This window comes from Tamandua tetradactyla, chromosome 15 (genome assembly GCF_023851605.1).
Source record: "Tamandua tetradactyla isolate mTamTet1 chromosome 15, mTamTet1.pri, whole genome shotgun sequence".
Lineage (NCBI taxonomy): Eukaryota > Metazoa > Chordata > Mammalia > Pilosa > Myrmecophagidae > Tamandua > Tamandua tetradactyla.
This window is the reverse complement of record NC_135341.1, coordinates 37,839,434-37,865,767: the sequence shown is the minus strand read 5'-3', so window position 1 is coordinate 37,865,767 and position 26,334 is coordinate 37,839,434. Positions and strand designations below refer to the sequence as shown.

The window sequence follows — 26,334 nt, the reverse complement described above, 5'->3', positions numbered from 1 at the left end:
CCAATCTCTATAATTACGTCCCAAGCAACATTTACCAACCATCTCCCTAATCCTTCCCTGCTATCCTGATTACTCAAGCGTTAGTACCAGGAGATTCAACCCCACCCCCCACCCACCCCAAGCCAGAGAAAGTAATCCAAAAGAGAGACGTAACTGGTCACCAATGAGGGACAGCTGGCTAGGTTCCACGCACTGAGATCCCTAACCCATTTGACACAGAAGATGAGACAGGCAGAGGTCAGGCCAGAAAATACAAAATGAAAATCCAGGCCTGACCATCTTAGGGGACCTAAGATGAGATGGTATTAAAGGAGCAATTGCTCTAACTCCATGCCCAACCCTTGAGTCATGAATCTCAATTTCCAATGGGCAAAATCAGTTTGATGTAAATTGCTTTAAATAATACAAACTCAAAGATACTTTAATTGTAGATTAGCACAAAGTTTGATAATTAATGTACATAAGCATTGCCTAAAAAGGAGAGTGAGTCTGCTGGGTACTCAGGTGAGCCACACAGATAGGGCTCAGTCTCAGGCTGAAGTTGTGCGCCCTCTCAGCCCCCCAGAAGGCTCATTTCATTGCTGGATTCTCTAACTAAATCCATATCCACACTGACCCCCTCAAACCCACTGGAGGTGAGTCTAGGGGCTAGGTGTTTCTAAACAGCAGATAGAGTACAGGCAGCATGGCTGCAAACGTCACACAAGTGACCAGCGTGCTGTAGATAGTGTTCCTGTCGACCCGGGCTTCTAGCCTCTGCCCCATGTCCGACAGCGCCAAGATCATGCTCCCCTCTGGCAAGGAACTGGGCGGTGCCCCATCTGCTGGCTCTATCAGGCTTGGGTGTGCTGCTGCCTTTGCAAGCTGACCCACCCCAGCCATTTGGCTGAAAGTCTTTTCCAGGCCATCAAGTTGCTCTCGTAAACCCTCTAGACATGAATGGACCTGCCTGGAATGGCTGAGCTGCTCTTTCAAAGCAGCTGAAAGTATATCTGTGTCTCTGCCTCTGGTGGGGGAAGTACCTGCCTGGGACCCAGAGCCCTGCCCTGGCCCAGCATGTACCAGGTCCCTCAGGTCTGCCATGAGATTGTAAAGGTCCTTCTGCTGGAGGGAGTAGCTGGATGCTTGTTCCCGGATGGCTTCCTGGAGGCTCACAGGCCCCTTCTGTGCCTCCAGGAGTAAGGCCTTCAGCTCCTGTAGCCGTACCCGGTTCACATAGGTGGAGCCAGCCACACCAATCAGGGCCCCCAGGACTGACCCGATTAGGGACCAGTTCTTGGTTCTCTCAGCCCGGGAACGCTCCTTCTCGTGACTTTCCCGTACAGCTGCAGAGAAAAGGGAGAACTTCTCTCGCTCAGAGTCTTCTGCATGCAGATAGGCCATGCGGAGCCTCTTCTCCTCCTGTAGAAGTAAAGCTATGTAATAGAGCAGCAATGTGGCTCTGCAGCTGTAGCTGCTGTGAGATGCCCCATTACCAGGTTCCTGGAGCTTACCCTAGTACTTGGCCCAGAGTATGGGCTCCATAAACATGTGCTGAGTGAATGAAGGTAGCATAAGCCTGGTGGGGCAGAGGAAGCAAAGGTGATCTGCACTGTCCTCCCACCTGCAGTCCTAAGTGCACTGATGTCTATAAAATGTGTCTATATGGAAGGAAGAGTCCAGCGCTTTCTGGGGCAGCCTTCTCCATGGTACTCCATCCTCAGCAATCTCGGCCCCCAACTACACTGCCTTAGACAGTTGGCCCCTTACCCCAGGAAGAAGCATGGCCAAGCCTTGGAAGCCTAGGGTGCTGCCCCTCTGCCAGAGCTTCCACTTCACCTCATCACGAAGCCTCTACCCACCAGACAGTCAGGGATCCCCCCTCACCCTCCCATAATCTACCAGGCTAGGATCCTTGTCCTAGTGGGGAATAGCTGTGCTTGAGACACCTACCTGTAGCATCCTGTGCTCCAAAGTTGCCAGTTCCAGGTACTGGCTGTCCTCCCTGGAGACACGATCCAAGCGGTCCCTCACTTCCTTCAGCTTGGCCTGCTTTACTTCCAGGTCCTCCCGAGCCTCTCGGACAAGCCCACGAGCCACCATGAATACCTTCTCTGCCTGCAGAGAGAACAGTGGAGGCCATCTGCCCCTTCTCCTCACACCTACACAGGCTCAGTTCTATTCCCAATAAGACTGTAGCTGAGAAAAGGCCACTGGGAGCTGCAAAAAGTGGAAACAGAGTCCCTCAGACACTAATCCTGCCTCTCCCAGTGGTACTCAAAGAACAACCCCAGGCCACACCCATCAGAACCACTAGATTTATCCATTCAAATAGGATAAAGTACCCCTGAGAAACTGGAAAATAGCTAACAATGCACATATATCCACATCCAGTAAACCAGCCAACTCTTGGTCTAACACTAAGGAACCTAAGGAACCTACATTCTTAGGCTGCTTCATACGTTGCTCTACCTCTCACAATGGCCATGAGAGGCATTGCTACAGTCTCCCTTTTATAGATAGGGAAACTTTGGCTCTGAAAGGATCTCAGTCTCCGAGGGAGAGATGACACTGTGCCTCAAAGCCTTCAGCTGAATCCCAGGTGCTTCCCATCTTGCTACACTGGTCCATGCCTTTCCAGGGATGAGACCAGAGATAGCAGAATGGATTTCCACTGCCACAAAGGACTTGACAACCGCAGGCAGCTCTTTCCACCTCACAGTAAGATGTTTCCCAGTGCCCTCTCCCTTCACAAGGGTGTTCAATTAACATACGGGGTTTTGGGGACTGAAATACAGCAAACCACAAGGCAACTCACATCACCAATCTGTCAGTCAATGAAGGAAGTGTTTCCTGACCTAAGAGAATGGATGTTAATGGCCAGGGATTTATCAGTATAAGATGACTGTTTCTAGAGGGGATGGGGGTACAGTTATACTCAAGACCTATGCCCCAAATAATAACAAACTCAGGTTTCTATTTAATGAGTAGAGACCCTCTGCTGGTGGTGTTTGTTCAAGAAAGGGCAAGTCTGGATGTGACTTCCCAGCACCACATGGCAGGTGACTTATTTTGGAAGAGCCACCAGGTGGCACTTCCCAGAAGGCCAACCACCCTGGCTCCCCTCCTCACCTCAGTCACATTTCCCTGGGCCTCTCGAACTTCATTGAGGCCAACAAACTCTTCATATCTGTCCCACCAAGTCCTGGCTGTGGAGGAGGCTTGCTGCTGAATGCTGCACCCCAGGGCTCTTCCCAGCACTATGAGGCGGTGATATAGCCCAAGGGCTGCCTCCTTGGGTCTTTTCTCTCCAGGCTGGCTGGGGCCTGAGCTACAGAGAGTCCTGGTCATAAAGAGGTCCCTTCCAAGGAGTTCTTTCCGCACCAATATGTGGGACCTACCCACAATGTGCTGCATGGCAAACACAGGGCTGCGCCCTGTCATCGGGAGACCTGTGAGGGAAATGCCAGACAGATCAGTTTGAGCTGAGAAAAGCTATGAACATAAGTCAGGTCTCAAGGCCTAGTGACAGTTCTGAACCAACTAATTTTCATTTAAAAATATCCAAACCAAGCCCCACTTTATTGGACCCAGGCATTGCAGCTCCAGCAGCTGGAAGGTGCCAGACTTTCCCCCAGGTGCTTCCAGACAGTAGAATTCATTTGGGAAAGGACCTAATTAGGAAATTATGCCTTGCTTCCCTCTGCAAGGCCACACAAACCAGACACCCCCATTCCACCCACCTCCCACATCCACAAGTTTTCTCTGTTGTGATTTGGATGAGAAGCCTGGTACCTGGTTTTCAGTCAATATCAAAAAAAATTTCTCAAATCTGAGTCATATTCAGACTGACAAAGCCCCACAGAAATTTATGATTCCTGGAGAAGTTGTGGAACAGAAGGGACTTCAGGGAAAGATTAAGATCTGATGTCACTTCTATAAAAGATCCTTAAGACCCTCAAAACCAACTTCCCAGACTCCCTGAGGATGCCTTAAAACTGGAGCAGTGTTTTGCTTATATACAAGAACACACGTCATTCGTGTCCCAACACAGAGAGCTCCAGATCATCTATGAAAAGACAATTTCAGGAAAAACACTTAATCTTTACTGAGGGTAACTTCTTAAGCTCAGCTCAACCATTCTCCTTCTGTCCTTCAACCCTTGGCTCTCCGGGTGATGAACTCCCATTCCCACATTTCTTGTCTTCCCTAAGCTTTCTCCCTCCTCCTTTCCTTAGTCACTGCTCAACAGGTTAGGTTTCTTTAATCTTTCCTTTTCAACTTTGCTTTGATGTTTGGATCCTAACAATTATGTTGTTTTTCCACACCTGAACAGCACAGAAAGTCTCCCATTATTGGCAGTCAGGTCTGGCCCGCACCCAAGAACAGCAGTGACGGTGACGGTGAGGACCCGGAAGAGGGGCGGCAACCCACTGTCCCAGTCAAACCTGAGCCAGCAGCAGCCTCCTCTGGTCAAACTACACACCGAAGTCCCAAGGACTATATATTATTAGTGCGACACCTGGTGGCCAACCAGCCAGTCAAGAGAGAGAAGAGGACTGAGCAGGGGCAGGAAGATAAACGAGACAAGCTCCAGTTACAAATGGAAAGGGGCTTCATGATGTAAGGCGAGATGGAACAGAGACCCATCCTTAGCACTACAGCCTCCTCATCATCATGCCATGCTGGGGACAGTCTTTGGAGAAGCTCAGGCAGGGACATGCCTCCTGGCCAAATGAGCCTCAAATGAGAGCCACAGGAAGGGACGTCTACAACAACCCATTCATGAGACTGGGGACCACTGCTGGGGGACAGGGAGTGGGGTGAACACTCCCAATCCATGCAGCAGCGGCTGAGTAAGCCTCCCAGGGCACAAAGCTAGGGCCCGAATGCTCAAAGGCTGGCCCAACAACACCCCTCTGGGAACATCCCTCAACAAATCAACAAAGCAAAGCAGACAGCCCTGCTGGCCCTCGAGCCATAGCACCCTCTCTCCTGCCCAGCAGAAATCAGGTGAAAGTGTCCACCTTGGTTATCATCATTTCCTCACCCCTGCCCCCTCTTTTTTTCTATTAGAAAAGGTGTAGGTTTACCGAAAAATCCTGCAGGAAATAGAGTTCCCACATACTCAGCCCTCACACACAGTATTCCCTATTATTAACACCTTATATTAATGTGGTCCCTTTGTTACAATTCATGAAACAGTATTATAATTATACTGTTAACTATAGTCCATAGTTTACATTAGGGTTCACTGTTTTGCAAAGTCCTATGGTGGTATTTTTCTAAATTTTTATTCTAGTAACAAATATTCAACCTAGATAGCCTCTTTTAACCACATTCAATTATATAATTCAGTGCCGTTAATTACATTCACAATGTTGTGTTACCATCACCACCATCCACTACCAAAACTTTTTCATCACACTAAATAGAAACTGTACAACTATAGCATTAACTGTCCATTTTCTACCCTACCCCAGTCCCTGGTAACCTGATTTCTAGTTTTTGACTCTATGAATTGGCTTATTCTAATTATATGAATGAGATCGCACATTTGTCCTTTTGTGTCTAGCTTATTTCATGTAACATGATGTGTTCAAGGTTCATCCATGTTGTAGCATGTATCAGGACTTTATTTTTTTTTACAGGTGAGTAATATTCATTGTGTGTATATGCCACATTTTATTAATCTATTCATCTATGGATGGTGTGCTACTTTGAAATTATGTACCCCAGAAAAGCCCTATGTTTTCTTTCCTAATCGAATCTTGTGGGGGCAGACATCTTGTTTAGGGTGGACACTTTGGATTGTTTCCATTGAGGTGTGACACACCCAGTTGGGATTAGATGCAGATGTGACTCCACCCATTCAAGGTGGGTCTTGATTAGTTTACTGGAGTCCTTTAAAAGAGGAAACATTTTGGAGGAAGCTTAGACCCTTGGAGAACAGTTGCTTCATGGCCACAGAGATGCAGACATTTGGAGATGCTTAGAGTGCCAACAGAGAGAGCAGACACTTAGACACAGCCTTTCGGAGATGCAGAGCCCAGCAGACGTCACTATGTGCCTTCCCATGAGATGCTAAGCAGACCAGAACCCATAGTTGTGTCCTGGAGGACCCAAGTGAAGGCCCTCAGATGCTGAGAGAGGAAACCACTGGCATCAGAAGCTGGAAGCAACGGAGCAGGGAAGAAGGTCCAACAGGCACAAGCAAACTGCCTTCCCATGTGACAGATATCAGCCTTTCTTAAGTCAAGGTATCTTTCTCTGGGTGCCTTAGTTTCAGCATTTTTATGGCCTTAGAACTATAAATCTGTAACTTAAAAAACTCCCTTTTAAAAAATGGCTCCATTTCAGGTATATTGCATTCCAGCAGCATTTAGCAACCTAAAACAGATGGACATTTGGGTTGCTTCCATCTTTTGGCAATTATGAATAATACTGCCCTGAACATCAGTGTGCAAATATCTATTCAAGTCCCTGCTTTCAATTCTTTTGGGTATATACCTAGAAGTGAGATTATTGGGTCATTTGATAATTCTATACTTTTTGAGGGATGCCAAACTGTCTTCCAAAGCAATTGTACCATTTTATATTCCCACCAACAATGAATGAATGCTTCTATTTCTCCACATCCTCTCCAATACTCTTTTTAATTTTCTTTTTTAATAGTAGCCATTCTACATTTTCTTTTTTTTTTTTTGCATGGGCAGGCATTGGGAATCGAATCCAGGTCTCCAGCATGGCAGGTGAGAATTCTGCCACTGAGCTGTCGCACCGCCCTAATAGTAGCCATTCTAATACGTATGAAATGATATCTCATTGTGGTTTGATTTGCATTTCCCTAATGTTAATGATGTTAAGCATTTTCCATGTACTTTTTGGCTATATGTATTATTATTATTTTTTTTTTTGAGAAATGTCCGTTCAAGTCTTTTGCTCATTTTTAAATTGGGTTGTCTTTTTGTTGTTGTGTTGTAGGACTTTTTTATATATTCTAGATATTAAGCCTTTATCAGATATGTGGTTTCCAAATATTTTTTCCTATTCTGTAGGTTGTCTTTCTACTTTCATGGTGAAGTCCTTGGATACACAATTTCTTTTTATTTTGATGAGGTCCCATTTATCTATTTTTACTTTTGTTGCTCATACTTTTGGTGTCAAGTCTAAACAACCACTACCTAACACAAGGTCCTGAAGATGCTTTCCTATGTTTTCTTTTAGAAGTTTTATAGTTTTGGTTCTTATATTTAGGTCTTTGATCCACAGTTGTTTTGTATATGGTGTGAAGTAGGGGGTAGGGGTCAATCTTCATTCTTTTGCATATGGATATCCAGTTTTTTCAATACCATTAGTTGTGGAGACTATTCTTTCACCATTGAGTGGACCTGACACCCTTGTCAAAAACCAACTGGTTATGTTATACATTTTAAGATCAGGAAGCATGAGTCTCCCACTTCACTCTTCTTTTTCAAGATGGCTTTAGCTATTTACTCTTCCATATAAATTTGATAACTGGCTTTTCCATTTCTGCAAAGAAAGCTGGAATTTTTATTGGGATTGCATTAAATCTACAAATTGCTTTGGGTGGTACTGACATCTTAGCAATATTAAGTCTTCCAATCCATGAACACAGAATGTCCTTCCATTTATGTGTCTTCTTTAATTTCTTTTAGCAATGTTTTGTAGTTTTTTAGGTACCAGTCCTTTATATCCTTGATTAGGTCTATTCTCAGATATCTGATTTTTTTAGTTGCTATTATGAATAGGAATTTTTTTCTTGATTTCTTCTTCTGATTATTCATTGCTTGTGTATAGACAGTACTGATTACCGGGTGTTGATCCTGTACTCTGCCACTCTGCAAAATTCATTTATTAGCTTTAGGAGCTTTATTGTGTATTTTCAGAATTTTCCGTATAGAGGATCATATCATCTGCAAAGAGAAAGTTTTACTTTTTCCTTTCTGATTTGGAGGCCTTTTATTTCTTTTTCTTGCCTAACTGCTCTGGTAAGAACTCCAGCTCAATGCTAAATAACAGTGGTGATAGTGGGCAAACTTGTCTTATTTCTAATACTAAAAGAAAAGCTTTCAGTCTTTCACTGTTAAGTAGGATGTTAGTTGTAGGCTTCTCATATATGCCCTTTACCACATTGAGGGCATTACCACCTTCTATTCCTATTTTTCTAAGTATTTTTACAAAGAAGGGGGGCTGGATTTTGTCAAATGCCTTTTCTGGATCAATTGAGATTATCACATGGATTTATTTTCCTTTGTTCTATGAATGCATGGTATTACAGTAATTGACTTTTTATGTTGAGCCATTCTTGCATGCCTGGGATAATGCTCACTCGATCATGGTATATAATTCTTTACTGTGCTTTTGGATTTGGTTTGCTAGGGTTTTTTGCAATTTTATTGAGATATCTTCATACACCATATAAACCATCCAAAGTGTACAATCAGTGGCTCACAGTATCATCACATGGTTGTGCATACAGCCTCAAGTTTAATTTTAGAATATTTTCATTACTCCAGAAAAGAAATAAAGATAAAAAAAAAATCAATGGTTATTTGTTGATTTGTACATTTGTACTGTTGATGAAAGAATATTAAAATGATACTTTTAACTCTAGTCCACAGTTTGCAACAGGTACATTTTTCCCATATACCCCTCTATTATTAACTCCTTGCAATAGTGTCATACATTTGTTCTAGTTTATGAAAGAACTTTTTAGTATATTTTTTATATTTGTACAGTTATGGTGGAGTTATACAGAGAAAGCAGAGTTAAAAAATGTGTATGATCACTGAATCATTATATTGATTTTTCTTTTTATCTCCAGTATCTTAAAGTAGCTAGGAGTAAAAACCTAAAATTATGGAATTGTAACCTATGCCAAACTCTGAATCTGTTCTACAACTAATTGTTGCAATGTGCTTTGAAATTTTTTGCTTTTCTAGATATATATTATTTTTCACAAAAAAGAAAAAAGTTATGATAAAAATATATATATTTTTAATAGCTTCCCAGGTTCTGGAGCAGCTAGAAAGAAAAATCTGAGATGATGGTATGGTAGCCCATGACAAACTCTGGGATCTGTCCTGTAATTACGTGTTGAAGAGTGCTTTGAAAACTACTGCTTTTTTCTTTCTTTGCTTTGTATATATATTATATTATACAATAAAAAAGTTAAAAAAATATATACGGTAAAAAATAAAAGCCAAATCCCCCCATACCCCTTATCTCTCCCTACTGCTGACCAATAGTATTGGTGTGGTACATTTGTACTGTTGATGAAAGAATATTAAAACGATACTTTTAACTCTAGTCCATAGTTTGCAACAGGTACATTTTTCCCATATACCCCTCTATTATTAACTCCTTGTAATAGTGTCATACATTTGTTCTAGTTTACGAAAGAACTTTTTAGTATATTTTTTATATTTGTACAGTTACTCACAGTCATCATCCCCCACAAGATTCACTGTCATACACTCCCATGTCCTAACCTCCAACTTTCCTTCAGGTGACATACAGGACTTTAAACTTCCCTTTTCCACCACATTCACATACTGTTCAGTACTACTGATTATTCTCACAATAATATGTTACTGTCACCTCTAATCATATCCAAACATTTAAATTCAACCTATTAAACATTCTGCACATATGAAGCAACTGCTTCCCATTCTATATCCTGGTAACATATAGTCTATATTTTATGTCTATGAGTTTACATATTATAATTAGTTCATATCAGGGAGACCATTAATATTTGTCCTTTTATGTATGACTTATTTCACTTAACAATGTCTTTAAGGTTCATCCATGTTGATGCATGCTTCAGGACTTCATTCCTTCTTACTGTTGAATAACATTCCATCATATGTATATACCACATTTTGTTTACCTATGTATCGGCTGATGGACATCTGGGTTGTTTCTATCTTTTGGCAATTGTGAACAATTGTGTGCAAATGAACATTAGTGTGCAAATGTGTATTTGTGTCACTGCCCTCAGCTCTTCTGGGTATACCACAAGTAGCAACTCTAAACTTAGCTTCCTGAGAATCACCAAAATGACCTCCACAATGGTTGTACCAATTTTACATTCACACCAGCAGTGAATAAGTGTTTCTATTTCACCACATCCTCTACAACATTTGTAGTTGCCTGTTTCTTTGATAGCAGCTATTCTAGTAGGTATGAGATATCATATTATAGTTTTGATTTGCATTTCCCTAATAGTTAGTGAGCTAAGCATCTTTTCATGTGCTTTTTAGCCATCTGTTCCAAAAGACATTGGGAAAAAATGTCAATTCATGTCTTTCACCCATTTTCTAACTGAGCTGTTCATCTTTTTATTGCTGAATTGTAGGACTTCTCTATGTATTCTGGATATCAAACCTTTCTCAGATATGTGGTTTCCAAATATTTTCTCCCATTGAGTCGGCTACCTTTTCACCCTTTTGACAAAGTCCTTTGAAGCACAGAAGTATTCAGTTTTGAAGAGGTCTCATTTATCTATTTTTTTTTTTTCACTGCTTATGCTTTGGGTATAAGGTTTAGGATACTACTTCCTGTCACTAGATCTTAAAGATGTTTCCATTATTTCTTCTAGAATTTGTATGGTACTGGCCTTTTTCTTTTTTTTTTTGTATGCTGTATGGCGGGGTCACATTTCATGTTTTTCTGTGTGAGTATCCCATTACTGCAGCACCATTTGTTGACTTTTTGGTTTTTGTTTTACTTGTTCATTTTTTGGGAAGTGCATGGTCCGGGAGTCAAACCCGGTTCTCCCGTATGGCAGGCAAGAAGAATTCTATCACCAAACTACTCTTGCCCCGGTACTGGCTTTTATATTAAGGTCTTTGACCCATTTTGAATTAATTTTTGTATAGGGTATGAGACAGAGGCCCTTGTTTATTCTTCTGTACTTCCCCAAAAACAAATGAACAAGTAAAACAAAAACCAAAAAGTCAACAAATGGTGCTGCAGTAATGGGATATTCACACGGAAAAACATGAAATGTGACCCCGCCATACAGTATACAAGAAAAAAAAAAAAAAAGAAAATTTCCAGTACCATACAAATTCTGGAAGAAATACAGATAATCTCCCAACACCATTTACTGAAGAGACTGTTCCATGCCAGTTAAGTGGATTTAGGAGCTTTTTCAAAAATCAATTGACTACAGATCTGAGGGTCTATTTCTGAACTCTCAATTTGATTCCATTGATCAATATGTCTATCTTTATACCAGTACCATGCTATTTTGACTACTGTGACTTTATACTATGCTTTAAAGTCAGGAAATATGAGTTTTACCACTTCATTCTTCTTTCTCAAGATGTTTTTGGCTATTTGAGGCCCTTTAGCCTTCCAAATAAGTTTGGTAATTAGCTTTTCCATATTTGTAAGGTAGGCTGCTGGAATTTTGATTAGAATAATACAGAATCTGTAGATCAATTTGGGTAGAATTGACATCTTAATGACATTTAGCCTTCCAATCCATGAATGTGAGATGTCTTTCCATTTATTTACATCTTCTTTCATTAACTTTAGCAATGTTTTGTAGTTGTCTGTGTATAGGTCCTTTACATCTTAGTTAAGTTTATTCCCAGATATTTAATTCTTTCCGTTGCTATTATGAATGGAATTTTTTTTTTCTGGATTACCTTCTTGGATAGCTTATTACTAGTGTATAGAAACCCTACTGATTTTTGCATGTTGATCTTGTATCTTGCTACTTTGCTAAACTCATTATTTATTAGCTCAAGTAGCTTCGTCCTAATTATTTCAGAATTTTCTAAATATGAGATGAGGATCATGTCAACTGTAAATAGCAAAAGTTTTACTTCTTCCTTTATGATTTAGTAGTCTTTTATTTCTTTTTCTTGCCTAATTGGTCTGGCAAGAACTTCCAGTACAATGTTGAGTAACAGTGATGACAGTGGGCAACCTTGTCCTGTTCCTAATATTAGAAGGAAAGTTTTCAGTCTTTCACCATTAAGTAGAATGTTAGCTGTGGGCTTTTCACAAATGCCCTTTATCATGTTGAGGAAGTTTCCTTCTATTCCTACTTTTCTAAGTATTTTTATAAAGAAGCAGTGCTGGATTTTGTCAAATGCCTTTTCTGCATTAATTGAGATGATCATACAGGTTTTTTTCCTTCATTCTATTTAATGCAGGTATTACATTAATTGACTTTTTATGGTCAATTGCATGCTTGCGATAAGGCTCACTTGATCATGGTGTATAATTATTTTAATGTGCTGTTGGGTTCAATTAGCCAGTATTGAATATTTTTGTATCTATATTCATAAGAGACATTTGTCTGTAGTTTTCTTTTCTTGTGGAATTTTTATCAGCTTTGGTGTTAGGGTGATGCTGATCTTACAGAATGATTTGGGAAGTGTTCCCTCTTCAAGTTTTTGGAATAATTTCAGCAAGATTGTCATTAATTCGTCTTGGAATGTTTGGTAAAATTCACCAGTGAAGCCATCTGGTGGGCTTTTCTTCATTGGGAGATTTTTTGATTACCGATTCTGTTTTTTTTTGTCAATCTAGTTAAAAGTTCTGTTGTTTTTATTGATCTATTCAAAGAAGTAACAAAATTGGTTTCATTTTATCTTGCTGCATCCATAAGTTTTGCTATATTATATTTTCATTTTCATTTGTCAAGATATTTCCTAATTTCCCTTGTGATTTCTTCTTTGACCTGCTAGTTCTTAAAGAGAGTGTTGTTTAATTTCCACATTATTTGTGAATTTTCCCTTTCCCTTTATTATTGATTCCTAGCTTCATTCAATTGTGAAAGCATACATTGTATGATTTCAATTTTTTTTTTAATTTATTAAGACTTGTTTGGTGACCTAAGATACGGTCTCCCTGGAGAATGATCCATGTGCACTCAAGAAGAATATGTAATCTGTTGTTATTGGGTAAAGTACTCTATATATGTCTTTTATATCTAGTTGACAGAGTATTGTTCAGGTTTTGTATTTCCTTACTGATCTTCTGTCTATTATTGCAAGTGGTATGCTGAAGTCTTGTACTATTAATGGAGAAAAGCATATTTTTCCCTTCAAATCTCTCAATATTTGTTTTACAATTTGGAGGCTCTGCTGTTAGGTACAAATATATTTACAATTTTTTTATCTTCTTGTTCAATTGACCCCTTTATCAGCATAATTATCAGTATAATTAAAAAGAATATATATTCTTGTACTCATAACAATTTTTGACGTGGTCTAATTTATCTGATATTAGTACAGCTACCCCAGCTCTCTGCTAGTTACTACCTGCGTGGATTATATATATATATTTTTCCTCATCCTTTCACTTTCAATCTACTTGTATCTTTGCATTTAAGATGAGTCTCTTATAAACAGCATTTAGTTGGGTCATGTTTTTTAATCCATTTTGCCAATCTCTGCTTTTTGATAGGAGAGTTTAATCTCATTTACACTTAAAATAACTACTGATGACACAAACAGACATTTGCACACTGATAGAGGCATTATTTATGATTGCCAAAAGATGGAAACAACCCAAGTGCCCATCAACAGACTAGCGGATAAACAAAATGTGGTATATACATACAATGGAATATTATGCAGCAGTTAAGACAAAATGAGGCCCTGAAGCATATAACAATGTGGATAAACCTTGGGGACATAATGCTGAGTGAAATAAGTCAGACACAAAAGAAAAAATACTGTATGATTTCACTATTATGACTCTGGTAAAGGTAATCTCAGAGGTTCCACTGTAGAATATAGCAGACCTAGAGGTACATAAAAGCTAGAGACTATCCAGAGTGGCTGAATCTAAATGCAAGGAACAGATAGAAGTGATGGTAACTAACTAGCAGGTTTATAAGTAATATTGCCATATTGAAGGTGAATATGAGTGAAAAGGGATGTACAGAGCCATGTATCCCATTGATTGAATCTACAATTATGAATAAGTTCTCACGTGAACTATTTCAAGGTTCAATAGTGGACAAAGAGTTAATAGTAGAGGGATATAGAGGAAAAACTAAAAATGCACATTATGGCCAATATTTAACAAGAAGATATCAAGAGTACCACTGCACTACCAGGGGCAACTAATTGTGGGGAAGGGACAAGTGATAAGTTTTGATTTGATATTTCGTGAGGCTGTGATTGCTGGTTCCCTGTCTTTATGAACCAAAGAAAATTGTCTAAAATTGAGAGTGCTGCTGATTGTACAACAACACGAGGATACAGTAAGACATGGTTTGTTTATTTTGGACATTATCCTTGATGCCCAAAAGATGGAGGGAGCCAAAGGATACAATGACTGAGAAGCACAATGGTGAACATGATACATTCATATGATGGAATATGGTACAGCTACAAAAAGGAAGGACATCAAGGATCACAAAACAAACTGAATAAACCTCGGGGACAATGTGTTGTGCAAAATAAGCCAGAAACAAAAGAACAAATATGCTAAGATCTCTCTCAGAAAAATACTTATAAGAAAATGGTAGCCTCGATAGTAGGCCCTTATAGCAACCACATTTAGTCTGAAATTGTAAACATATTTCTAGATTCTGAGACGCTGAGTTATATGTGTATCAGCTGGTATTTCCCTGGAACTTTAATACCTAAGACTGAGAAATGGAGGGCTATAGCCCTGAAAGTTAGCATGGCTACATATAATAACAATTAAAGTAACTGAAGAAGTATCAGGCCTCAATTAGAGTTTAAAACAAAGCCAATCTGGCAGGGTCTAGGGCAGATAAGAATGCAGGGTAAAAGATGATAGTATATGTAGTCTAGTCCTTCACTAATGTATGACACCAATGGCAGAGAGGTTTATTGTCTAGAACCTAAATTTTCTATAATACCCACTCTAAATCAACCTGTTTAGATAGCTCATTTAAAAAACCCAAATACATGGAGTCCAAAATGGGAATGAGGCCTTGTAATTTTGTATAGTTTGATGCCATGCCTGGATACATCCCAGACTATGGTGGGCTGATAATTAAAGAATATTGGTAGAGACCCTGGAGGGTTCAAAGGAAAAATATTTTTATTCTATATATTCTAATAGTTTATATATTCTAATAGTTTAACTATTAAACTTTCCCATCTGGGAAACTCTGGGTACCTTCTCAACCATTGGGGACACCCAAGAAAATAGGCCAAGCTCTTGATTTTGAGGCTCTCCGTTATGAAACTTATTTTTGTAATGGAGAAGCTATGGCGACCTATAACAAGGTCTAAGAGTTACTTCCAGAAAACCTCTTTTGTTGCTCAAGATGTGGCCTCTCTCTCTCTCTCTCTCTCTCAGCTCAACTGTGCAAGGAAAATCATTTCTCTCCCCATCCCCCCACCCACACAGGACATGACAGGCAAGGGTGAAAGTCCCCTGGCACCTGGGATCAACAATGCCTTCTGGACCAAAGGGGGGAAAAGATGTGTAATAAAACAAGGCATCAGTGGCTAAGAGAGATCAAATGGAGTCAAGAGGCTATTCTAGAGGCTACTGTTATACAAATTTCAGTTAGATAGTTCTAACTGCTGGTTTGCTAAACCCCAACCAGCATCACTCCTGTTGACTCTTAACAACATCTAGGACTCAAACTGAGACTCTACAAAGGTTTCATGCACTAGGTTTGCCCTTCTGGAACATATAATTCCTGGAGGGTTCCTAGGGCAGATAAATCCTGAAACTCAGAGGAATCAGCCTCTCCTAGATTATCAATTAATTTCATCCCCCTATCCTTTAGTGTGGACATCCCTTTTCAACATGATGAAGTCAGAATGCGCACTGCATTCTGTTATACCTTCTCCCTATAGGTTGGGAGAAGGATTAAAGAAGAAGGAAGAGGAGGAGGTATAACAGAGAAAATGGGATTTAACAATGAGTATGGCTGCTGAATCACTATATAAATATTCCCTTTAGCCTCCAGTGTTTTGGAGTGGCGAGAAGGAAAAATCTGAGGAGGGTGAATGGTAGCCCATGACAAACTCTGGGATCTGTTCTGTAACCACTTGCTGAAGTATGCTTTGAAAATTACTGATTTTTTCTTTCTTTCTTTTGTATGTATGTTAGATTTTACTATAAAAACACATTTTAAAAAAAAGAACTACAGGACTTTCTTATGCCATTTTGCTATTTGGTCTTAATCCTTTTTTATCCCTTAATTCTTCCATTTATTGCCTACTTTCACATTTATTTGAATTTTTATATTGTGCCATTTTGTTTCTCATCTCTTTTGTGTATATTTTTCATTCGTTTTTCCTCGTTCTCTCTTGATCCCACTCCAACATGACTTCCTTCCCACTCCCCCACCAAGACTACTTTCCTAGAGAGCCCCCAAAACCTCTACCTTGCCAGATGTAGCAGGTACTTCTCAGATGCCTTCCTCAATCTCTCTAAAGCTTTCATCCTAAAAACACTGGCCCCTCTCGGCTTTCTCCATCCTTCAAAGTTTCCTTTCCCAGCTGCTTCTCCACCAATCACCCACTTGCTGGACAGTGTACCAGTCTGAATCTGTTGTCTTTTAATCCTCATTCAATATTGCTAGGTGGGATATTTTGATTAGACAGTTTCCATGGAGATGTGACCCACCCAACTATGAGTGGTAACGTCTGATTAGATGGTTTCCACGGAGATGTATCTCCACCCATTCAAGATGGAGTTGCTTTCTGGAGCCCTTTAAGAGGGAACCATTTTAGCAAAAGCTTGAGAGCCAAAAGAGCCCACACAGCGATAGACCTTTGAAGACAAATAAAGAAAACACCCCCAGGGGAGCTTCATGAAACAAGAAGCAAGGAGAGAAAGCTAACAGATGTCCCTATGTGCCTTCCCAGCTAAGAGAGAAAGCCCAAATGCCATTTGTCCCTTGCTCTGGAGTTAAGGTGTCTTTATCTGGATGCCTTAGTTTGGACATTTTCATGGCCTTAGAACTGTAAACTTGCCACTTAATGAATTCCCTTTTTAAAAGCCGTTCCATATCTGGTATATTGTATTCCAGCATGTTTTGCAAACTAAAACAGACAGGGTCAACCATCCCTGGCAGAGATGACAGCTACAGCCTCCTACAAAGTCTTGGCTTCCTCCCCTGTCCCCCACAGCCTGTTCACCACATAGAAGTCACAGGCTCTATTAATATGTAAGTCAGATCAAATCATTTAGTTCAATTTGCTCAGTTGCTTCCATCTCACCTAGCATGTATACCAATCCTAATAGTGGTCAACAATCCCCAGAACCTCTCTGACTTCATCTTCTTCCCTCTCCCTATCCTGTACTCTGCTCCAGCCACCCTAAGATGCTAAGCACAATCCTGCAGCAGGGTCTGTGCCCTGCCATTTCCATCACCTGGAACATTCTTCCTCCATAAGTCCACTGTGCTCACCTTCACTTTGTCTATGTTTTCGTTCAAATTATCTCTCTCAGTGGGGCCTTCCTCAACCAGTCCCTTTCATTTTATTTAATTTTGCTTTAATTTTCTCCATGGGATACAGATTTGCATATTATGTGCTATTATCCCCAACCCTCCACCCACCAGACCAGAAGTTGATGAGAGCAGGAACTCCTTTTCATAAGGGAACATGCCAATGACTCCTAAAATTTTCTGCACTCCAGGCCCTCTTCTCAGTGCCCCCAGGCCTGTCTCTCATCCCTGTGATACCCATGCTTAGATATCTCAGAAGCCCCTCAACCAGCAAGGGAAGAATTTTCCTGGCAGAAGGAAAAGGCACAAACGCGCTTGAGGTGACACATCACCTGAAAGATGACCAGGGAAGCTGGGAAGAAGCAGAGGAGATGGATGGACAAATGGACACAGGCCAGATCAAGCAGGGCCCTGAGGGTCAAGTTTAGACTCTGACCCCTCCAAATCCATTCTCCCACTCCATCTATATTACTATCTCATACCAATTACCCTTTCATCAAACTCCATAATTAATATCTCACCCTCACTTGCAACTGATAGCTTACTTCATTTTTCACAACGAAAATTTAAAAAATTGAAAGAGAACTTCCACAAACTCCCACCACATCTTCTCACCTGCCAGTGTCTATTCCATTCCCTCTACCATTTCTCTTGTTCCTCAGAATGAAGGGTCCATGATCCTAGGAGAGGCAATCCTCCACCCTCTTGTTCATATCCTCTTCCCTCCTCACAGACATTGCTCTGTAAGTGATCTGAAACCCCCCCTCCAATGACCACTACAATTCTCTGCTGCTCCTCTTTACAGTCAAATTCCTTGATGGACTGCCTGTATTCATTGTCTGCAGTTCCTCTTCTCCCATTCTCTCTTAAACCCTCTTTAATCTGCTTTCAATTCTATACCACTGGAACTGCTATTGTCCAGGCCATCTTCATTTGCGAAACCCAATGACCAGTTCTCAGTCCTCATCCGATTTACTCGGTAAGCAGCTTGTGTCTCAAGATCACTCCCTCCTCCTTGAAATGCCTTCTTCACTTGGCTTCTAGCCCCTCCTCATCTCCCTGATTTCTGAATACTTTAAGGTCCCAAGGCTCAGTCCTCAGATGCCTCTCATCTAGTCTCATGGCTTTAAAACCCATCTATGAAGATGTTTTAAAATTGATTGTGGTGACGGCAGCATAACTCTGTTGATACACTAAAAACTATTGAATTGCACACTTTAAATGGACGAATTGTATAGTATATGAACTACACCTCAATAAGGCTGCTATTAAAATAATATACAGGGCGGTGTGATGGTGGTTCAGTGGTAGAATTCTTGCCTGCCATGCTAGAGACCTGGGTTCGATTCCCAGTGCCTACCCATGCGGAAAAAAAAAAAGGAAAATACCATACATACACATGATCATCTCAGTTGACGCAGAAAAGGAATTTAACAAAATCCAGCACCATTTCTTGAGAAAAAAAACATTCAGAAAACTAGGAATAGGAGGAAAATTCCTTAACATGATAAAGGGCATGTATGAAAAACCCACAGCTAATATCATACTCAATGGTGAAAGACTCAATGGTGAAATCTTCCTCTAAGATCAAGTACAGGACAAGGATGTCCACTGTCACCAATGTTATTCAACATTGTACTAGAAGTTCTAGCCAGAAGAATTAGGCAAAGAAAAATAAATAAAAGTCACCCAAATTGGAAAGGAAGAAGTAAAACTTTCCCTATTTGCAGATGACATGATCCTATAGATAGAAAACCAGAATAATACACAAGAAAGCTATTAGAGCTAATAAATGAATTCAGCGAAGTGGCAGAATACAAGATCAACACACAAAAATCATTGGTATTTCTATACACTAGCAACAAATAATCTGAAAAGGAAATCAGATTAAAATATCTGTGAATAATTTAACCATGGATCCAAAGGATTTGTACATGGAAAACTACAAATACTGCTGAAAGAAATTAGAGAAGAACTCAATAAATAGAAAGACATCCCTATTCATGGATGGAAGATTTAGTATTATTAAAATAACAATAGTGCCTAAAGCACTATTTAATATAGTCCCTATCAAAATTTCAGCAATTTTTTTTTAAGCAGAACAAAAGTTTTTAATATTATTATTATTAATGGAACGTTCAGTTGACTGGCTGCCAACAAATGAAGTGGTATAATTTTAAGATACTGCAAAAACAAATGTACCTTAATTTAAATGTGGTCATCAGAGGTTGAGAAGAAAAATATTACTGGCTATAAAGGGTCTTCTGTACATGTGACAAGAATCTAGGCAACAGCATTATTAATAGATTAAGGGAGCTATATGCCCCATTTCTGACAAAAGAAGACAAAAAGTCAGTATCTAGAATTTAACCGCAATAGGAAATAGATCAGAGCCATTGTTTTTAAACACAGACGTGTAGTATAAGTCTTGAAATGAGAGATGAGTCTGGCAATATTGACATTAGCAAATTTACTCCACACATGAAATACAGGCACTACATTTCGTACTTTAACATGCAAATTTAAGCAACTACACTACAATATCGCCTCCACTAAGGCTTTTCATCTAACGACCAAATCTTTATGACAAAATTAATGCATCACAAACAAATACAAAGGACTTATTTTTGTGACCTTCGGCACATCTGTCAAGTCAGAGAATCTCAAAAGGCAATAAAAACTGGTAATAATTTGTCTTGCACATTCTTTTAATCACCTTTATATAAAAATATAAGGCCACAAAAGGTAAGCTGAAATTTTAGGGTGTGTGAAATAGTTTTCATAGAGTTTTACATACAGTACCTTACATATAGAACAGTGTGTTTTCAAATGTAAATAATATCTGTACAGTGGCATGTATTCTTATCAAAGACAAATTCAAGTTTACTGTCTATCAGTTCATAAATGCATTTATACAGACTGCTAGAACTGATAAACAGAATGAGGCAAAAAAAATTCAAGTGTTGTATGTCATCAAATAGCCTCCTCTTAATAGTCATTGTTTCCCCTTTTTAAAAAAGTTTCAAAACCTGTACATACATTTTTAAATTTTAAAAAGTCTGTTAAAAGGTAACATTTCATGTTAACCACCAATTCTTAGAATCTATAGTAATAAAACTAGATATGTGTGGATATAAACATGTGGTGGTTATGTACACATGTATGCTGTTTAAAACAAGCACACACACTTTGCACACAGCGCATAGAGCACCAGGGGTGGTCAACAGCTCACATGAGCACGGGCAGAAAGTAGGACCTAGTCAGCAGTATTTTTGAAATTTTTTAATTTTTGTAGAAATTTAAAGCTGATCCTCAAATTCATATAGAATTGCAAGGAGCATCAAAGAGTCAAAACACTCTTTAAGAACAAACCTAGGAAGACTCAAACTTCCTGACTTCAAAATCTATTACAAAGTTACAATAATTAAAGCAATGTGGTATTGGCATAAGGACAAACATATAAATGAATGCAGTCAAACTGAGAGTCCAGAGATAAATCCACACATCTATGACCAACTGATTCTCAACAAGGGGACAAAGTCCATTCAATGAGGAAAGAATAATCTCTTCAACAAACGGTTCTGGGAAAACTGGAAATCTACATGCAAAAGAATTAATTTGGACCCCTACTTCTCACCATATATAAAAATTAATTCAAAATGGACCAACAACCTAAATATAAGAGCTAATATTATAAAACTCTAACAAGAAAACATAGGGAAATATCTTCAGGACCTTGTAGTAGGCAATGGATATTTATATTTTACACCAAAAGCACAAGCAACAAAAGAGAAAATTGACAAAATGGACTAAATCAAAACAAAAAACTTTTGTGCTAAAGACATTATTGAGAAAGTGAAATGACCACCTACTGAATGGGAGAAAATATTTGGAAATCATATATCTGATAAGAGTTTAATATCCAGAATATAGGAAGAACTCAATTTAAAAATGGGCCAAGGATTTGAACTGAAATTTCTCCAAAGAAGATATTCAAATGGTCATTAAGTATATGAAAAGATGCGCAACGTCATTAGCCAGTAAAGAAACGTAAATTAAAACGACAAGATACCACTTTGTATCCACTAGTATGGCTATTAAAAAAAAAAGTGACCAACACTTGGCAGTTATTGAGAAAACAGAAAATAGTAAGTGTTGATGAGGATACAGAGAAATAGGAATCCTTATTCACTGCTGGTGGGAATGTAAAACGGTGCAGTCACTGTGGAAAACAATCTGGCAGTTCTTCAGAAATTTAAATATAGAATTACTACATGATTTGCAATTCTACTTCTAGGTATATGCCCCAAAGAATTGAAAGCAGGGACTCAGACATATATTTGTATACCAATGTTCACTGCAGCATTATTCACAACAGCCCAAAAGGTAGAAGCAACCCAAGCACTCAACCACAGCTAAATGAATAAACAAAATGTGGTATATCCATATAATGGAATATAATTCATCCATAAAAAGAAGTGAAGTGCTGATACATGCAACAGCGTGGTTGAATCTTTGAGGACATCATGTTGAGTGAAAGAAGCCAAACACAAAAGGCAAATATTGTATGAGTTTTCTTAAAATGAAATACTTAAAGTAAACAAATTCATAGACAGAAAACGGAATAGTGCCTATCAGGGTGGAGATGAGGGAAGAGCTGTTATTACTAAGAGAGTTTTGGTTTGGGATAATGAAAATCATCTGGAATTAATGGTGAAAGTTACATAGTATTGTAAATGTATTTCACATTAAAGAACTGTGCCCTTAAAATAGTTACAATTACTTTTACTTTATGTATATATTACCTCAATGAAAAATTTTATAAGTAAAAAAATTAAGAAATTACACACACACACACACACATTTTGATTTTTATAACTCACACCTCTCCCCTGGACTTCAGTCTCATTATCTAATTGTCCAATCCACCCATTTGCTTGGAATGATAATGGGGATCTCAAACTTGATAGGTCCAACACCGAGTTCCTCGTCTTCCCCTCTCAAATCTGCTTTTCCTATACTTTCTCCATCTCAGCTGATGGCAATTCCAAGTCTAAATATTCAAGCTGAAAACCTCACATCATCCCTGACTCTTCACTTCCTCTCCGACCTCATGTCAAATTTATCAGGAAATAGATTTCTACATCCAGGGACACTCCTCTTCTTAACTCTGGCACTGCCACCACCTGGTCCCAACAACCGAACACATCACCTGGATTATTGCAAGAGCCTCCCAACAGGTCTCCCAGTTTTTACTCTAGGCACTACAGTCTATTCTCAACAGAGAAGCCCCTGGTCCTTTCTAAACAGCAGTCAGATCATATCATTCTCTGCTCAAACCCTGCGATGGATCCCAATTTCTTTCAAGGTAAAAACCAAAGTCCTTTCCATGGCCTAAGGGGCATCAGCCCCCCCGACTTCCACTGTTCTCTGAACTCATCTCCCACTAGCCTCTCCTTTCCTCATTTCGCTCCAACCACAGGGACCTTGATGTTGCTAAAATACTATCCCCACCTCAGGGCTATTCCCACCTCAGGGGCTTCACACCAACTGTTCACTATCTGCACTGCTTGCTCCCTCATCTTCTTCAAGTTCTGATCAAATGTCATCTCCTGGGGAGGCCTTCCCTGACCTCCCTATCCCCACTCCAGCACTCCTTATCCCCTTTCCCCGCTTTATTTTTCGCCATATACGTATCACATGATCCGAGATCTGTAGTTCGTTTATTTACTATGCATATTGCCCGTCTCACCGATTAGAATATGCCAGTGCATTCACTTTGTTTTGTTCACTGCTGTATCCTCCGTGCCTAGAATACTATATGCATATAGGAATTACTCAATAAATATGTTCGAGAAGAAAAAACAGAATTGGCAAACAGCGGCATCCAGAACAATAATATAAAACCCAAAACGCTTCCGGCGATCTCCAGAGTTTTAGGTCCAAGTGATCTGGTTCCCGCCCACTTCTGCCACCTCCCTTTCTATCTACCTCCAGTCATGCTTGTTCCTGCTCCACGGCCTCTGCCCTTGCACTCGCCTGTTGTACTCTTCTTGTGCACTTTCACAGGTCTGGTGCCTTCCGGCTAAGTTCCCTTCCGCGGTCCGGATGCTCCAAGAAAAGCCGACCCTCCCCCTCCGCTCACTGCTCATACCTGGGGCTGGTACAGCGTCCCAGCCGCAAACCTACCACACACCTGGGACCCGCAGAGCGTTCAAACCATAAACCCACGCAGTTGGCCTCTGACCCCTCAGGGCCCCGCCCCTGGAGGACTGCTTCCGGCAGCAGTAGCGAAACTTCCTGATTAGGAGCCAATCAACCGGTTCGCGTGGCTGTATAGGTGCACGGTCTGAGGCTGAGAGCTCCGCTTCCGGCGGCTGGGTTTGGGGAAGGGGCGGCAGGCGCCATGTCCGGCCGCGAAGGTGAGTATGCGGGGATGGTGGGGCTGAGCGAGACAGGGCGAGGGTTGGGCGGCGGAGACTGGCCGAGCGTGCCCTTGTCGCCCACAGGTGGCAAGAAGAAACCCCTGAAGCAGCCTAAGAAGCAGGCCAAGGAAATGGACGAGGTGAGGGTGGACGCGGAGGCGCGGGCGGGCCCGGAGGTGTGGGAGGCCAGCCTGGAGTGAACCCGCTCTACCTCTCCCTAGGAAGATAAGGCTTTCAAGCAGAAACAAAAAGAAGACCAAAAGAAACTCGAAGAACTAAAAGCGAAAGCTGCGGGGAAGGGCCCTTTGGGTAAGTCAGGACGCGAGTTGGAGCAGATCTGTCTCCTGCCCCGCGTTGGTGAGCTGCGAGGTTTGGGCCGAAGAAATGTCCGTTGTGACGGACTAGCCCACCTTGGATTCAAAACAGAGGGAAGGGACGGGAACCAGAACCATATCTGGAAAGGAGGTCTCCTGCCTCCCAGGCAGTTCAGCTTTCCCTTCAGTAGGAATGTTGCAGAAATGGAAATAGAAATTCATTTATTTTAGATCCGAATTCATAGAGTTGGGTTTCCAAGTTTCCTCCATACTTTCTTGCCCCAAATTCGTATTTCACTGCCAGATTATTGCTTATAACAGCTTATAGTGCTTTTAGTTTATTGCTTATAATGTTATATAACAGATACTTTTGAATCCTGGTTTTCACTTCTGTTCCTGAAGGATAAAGCCAAGGCTCCTTGGCCTGCTATTGCTCCATATGCTTTTCTAATTTAATTCTGTCTCATCCTTTCCTTTATATAAGAGGAGGGGTTAACTGATAACATTTTAGGCTCAGTCCCCATACCTCTGTACTTTTCCTTAATGGTGTTCATGTTCCTCAAACTAGTGATTAGATTCTCCATAGTTCTCTGTGCCCCATCCCAGCACTGTGAGCTACACTGGGCCTGAAGGGACTGGAATGATGAGTGTGACACCCCACTCTTACACAGCAGGTTTAATCCATTTTAATTCACGGCACTTTGAGATTCCTTTTTGGAATGATCTTTGGTATCCTTTTATTAATCTTTGTGTGTAAGGAGAAGGTCGAACCTTAGTGAAACCTTGTACTGGTTGTTTCTCATTGAGCATCATCTAATTTTTTAAAGGTTTATTTTGTTGTAACTGTTTTAGAGCTTCATTCTTTCTACAACTATTTCTGAAATTACCTACATTACGCCAAATATAATCACCTGGAAATTGGATAACATAAATGTATAGCATAAACCAGACTCTGGGGTCATGAGTACAGAAGGTAAAGTAGTGTGGTGTAGCAGTTCAGAATAAGGACTTGAAAGTCAGATACCCAGGTTGGAATCCTGGCTCCATCATATGTCCATTTATGATTTTGAACAATATGTAACTTTAAGACTTCATTTTTTTTTCTGTAAAATGGGTTGATGGAATATGAGCGTTAAATGAATTAATCTTTGTGAAGTGCACAACTCTGTAGATCCAGACCAGTGCCATAGAGAATGCCCAGTACAAGAATCTTGTTTTACCAGAATCCGTGTCTCTCTCCTGGGACTTAAGTCATAACTGTATTCTTCCCTGGCTGTGACTTTTTGACTTTTTTTTTTTTCCCCTTCATAGCCACCGGTGGGATTAAGAAATCTGGCAAAAAGTAAGCTGCTCCTTGTGCCTGGGGCCATCATGACTCTTCCTTCAATTCCTGTTTAAACATCTGGATTCCCTGCTATAACATCTTTCGCCACCTATAGCTAGAATGAAGTTTTGTCTTGGAGCCTATTGTACATTGAAGAATAAACTTTTGTAGGAAAAAAGATACCACAGAATGGCTCATTTCTTGTTAGTTCTCACTCTGCCGTTCCTACTTTAACTGTGAAATCAGAATAAGCCAAGTCCAGAATCATTCCAGTCTGCTCTTCAGTCTTTTCTCTGCCTCAAATTCTGTACCACCTAAAATTAAACCAACTCAATTGAAATGGCTGTCATTCTTGTGTGGAAGACCTTACATGAGGTTAGTGGAAGGATTTGTTCTTTGGAAAGAAAACTTAACCCCCCTTTGTTGTGACATCGAATTTGCCATGTATTTTGATGGGTCATTTATCTTAATGTAAGAAATGTACTGTTTAGGCACGGGGGTTGAGGGTGGGTTTCACCAACAAACAGCACATGCTCTCAAGGAACTTCTCTATTGTGGGAGGGAAACGGGACAAATACATGTGGTAATACTATAAAGAAAAAAGAAGGGAGATGATTCCTGAAGGTCTCCCAAACTCACTGGGCAGGTCTGTACTTCACTAAGGCTTCAGAAAAGTCATTGCTAGGTTCCCACATCTTAAACCTGCATCCAATCAGTGAAATTAATCATGGTCCCTTCAATACCATTCCCTATTCTAACCCTATAATCCCTCGCCTAGATTATTACAATCACCTCCAAATTTGTCTTCCTGCCCCTACCCTTGTACCTGCAATATAATCTTCACTTAGG

At 40.2% G+C, this 26,334-nt stretch overlaps 1 protein-coding gene across 5 annotated transcripts; it reads right to left on the bottom strand.

The window, feature by feature from the left end:
* Positions 1 to 149: 149 nt before the first annotated feature.
* CCDC51 (coiled-coil domain containing 51) lies at positions 150 to 25,671 on the bottom strand. Of its 5 annotated transcripts, none has more exons than XM_077129421.1 (4): positions 23,414 to 25,669; positions 3,112 to 3,431; positions 1,933 to 2,097; positions 152 to 1,401 (listed from the first exon to the last, which is right to left on the bottom strand). In XM_077129421.1, the coding sequence occupies exons 1-4, from the start codon at positions 23,421 to 23,423 to the stop codon at positions 649 to 651; spliced, it is 1,248 nt and encodes a 415-aa protein (XP_076985536.1). In that variant the 5' UTR covers positions 23,424 to 25,669; the 3' UTR covers positions 152 to 648. The 5 variants fall into 5 exon arrangements, with proteins under 5 accessions (XP_076985539.1, XP_076985540.1, XP_076985536.1 ...); XM_077129422.1 differs by having other exon boundaries at positions 23,462 to 25,669; XM_077129423.1 differs by having other exon boundaries at positions 23,619 to 25,668.
* Positions 25,672 to 26,334: the final 663 nt, after the last annotated feature.

What these genes read in the sequence shown, in the direction of transcription:
- CCDC51 (XM_077129421.1), bottom strand. An exon ending in CCCAGGGAAATGTGACTGAG is followed by an intron (nt 2,098 to 3,111) that starts GTGAGGAGGGGA and finishes TTCTCTCTGCAG; the next exon opens with GCAGAGAAGGTATTCATGGT. An exon ending in TGGAGCACAGGATGCTACAG is followed by an intron (nt 1,402 to 1,932) that starts GTAGGTGTCTCA and finishes TTACTTCTACAG; the next exon opens with GAGGAGAAGAGGCTCCGCAT.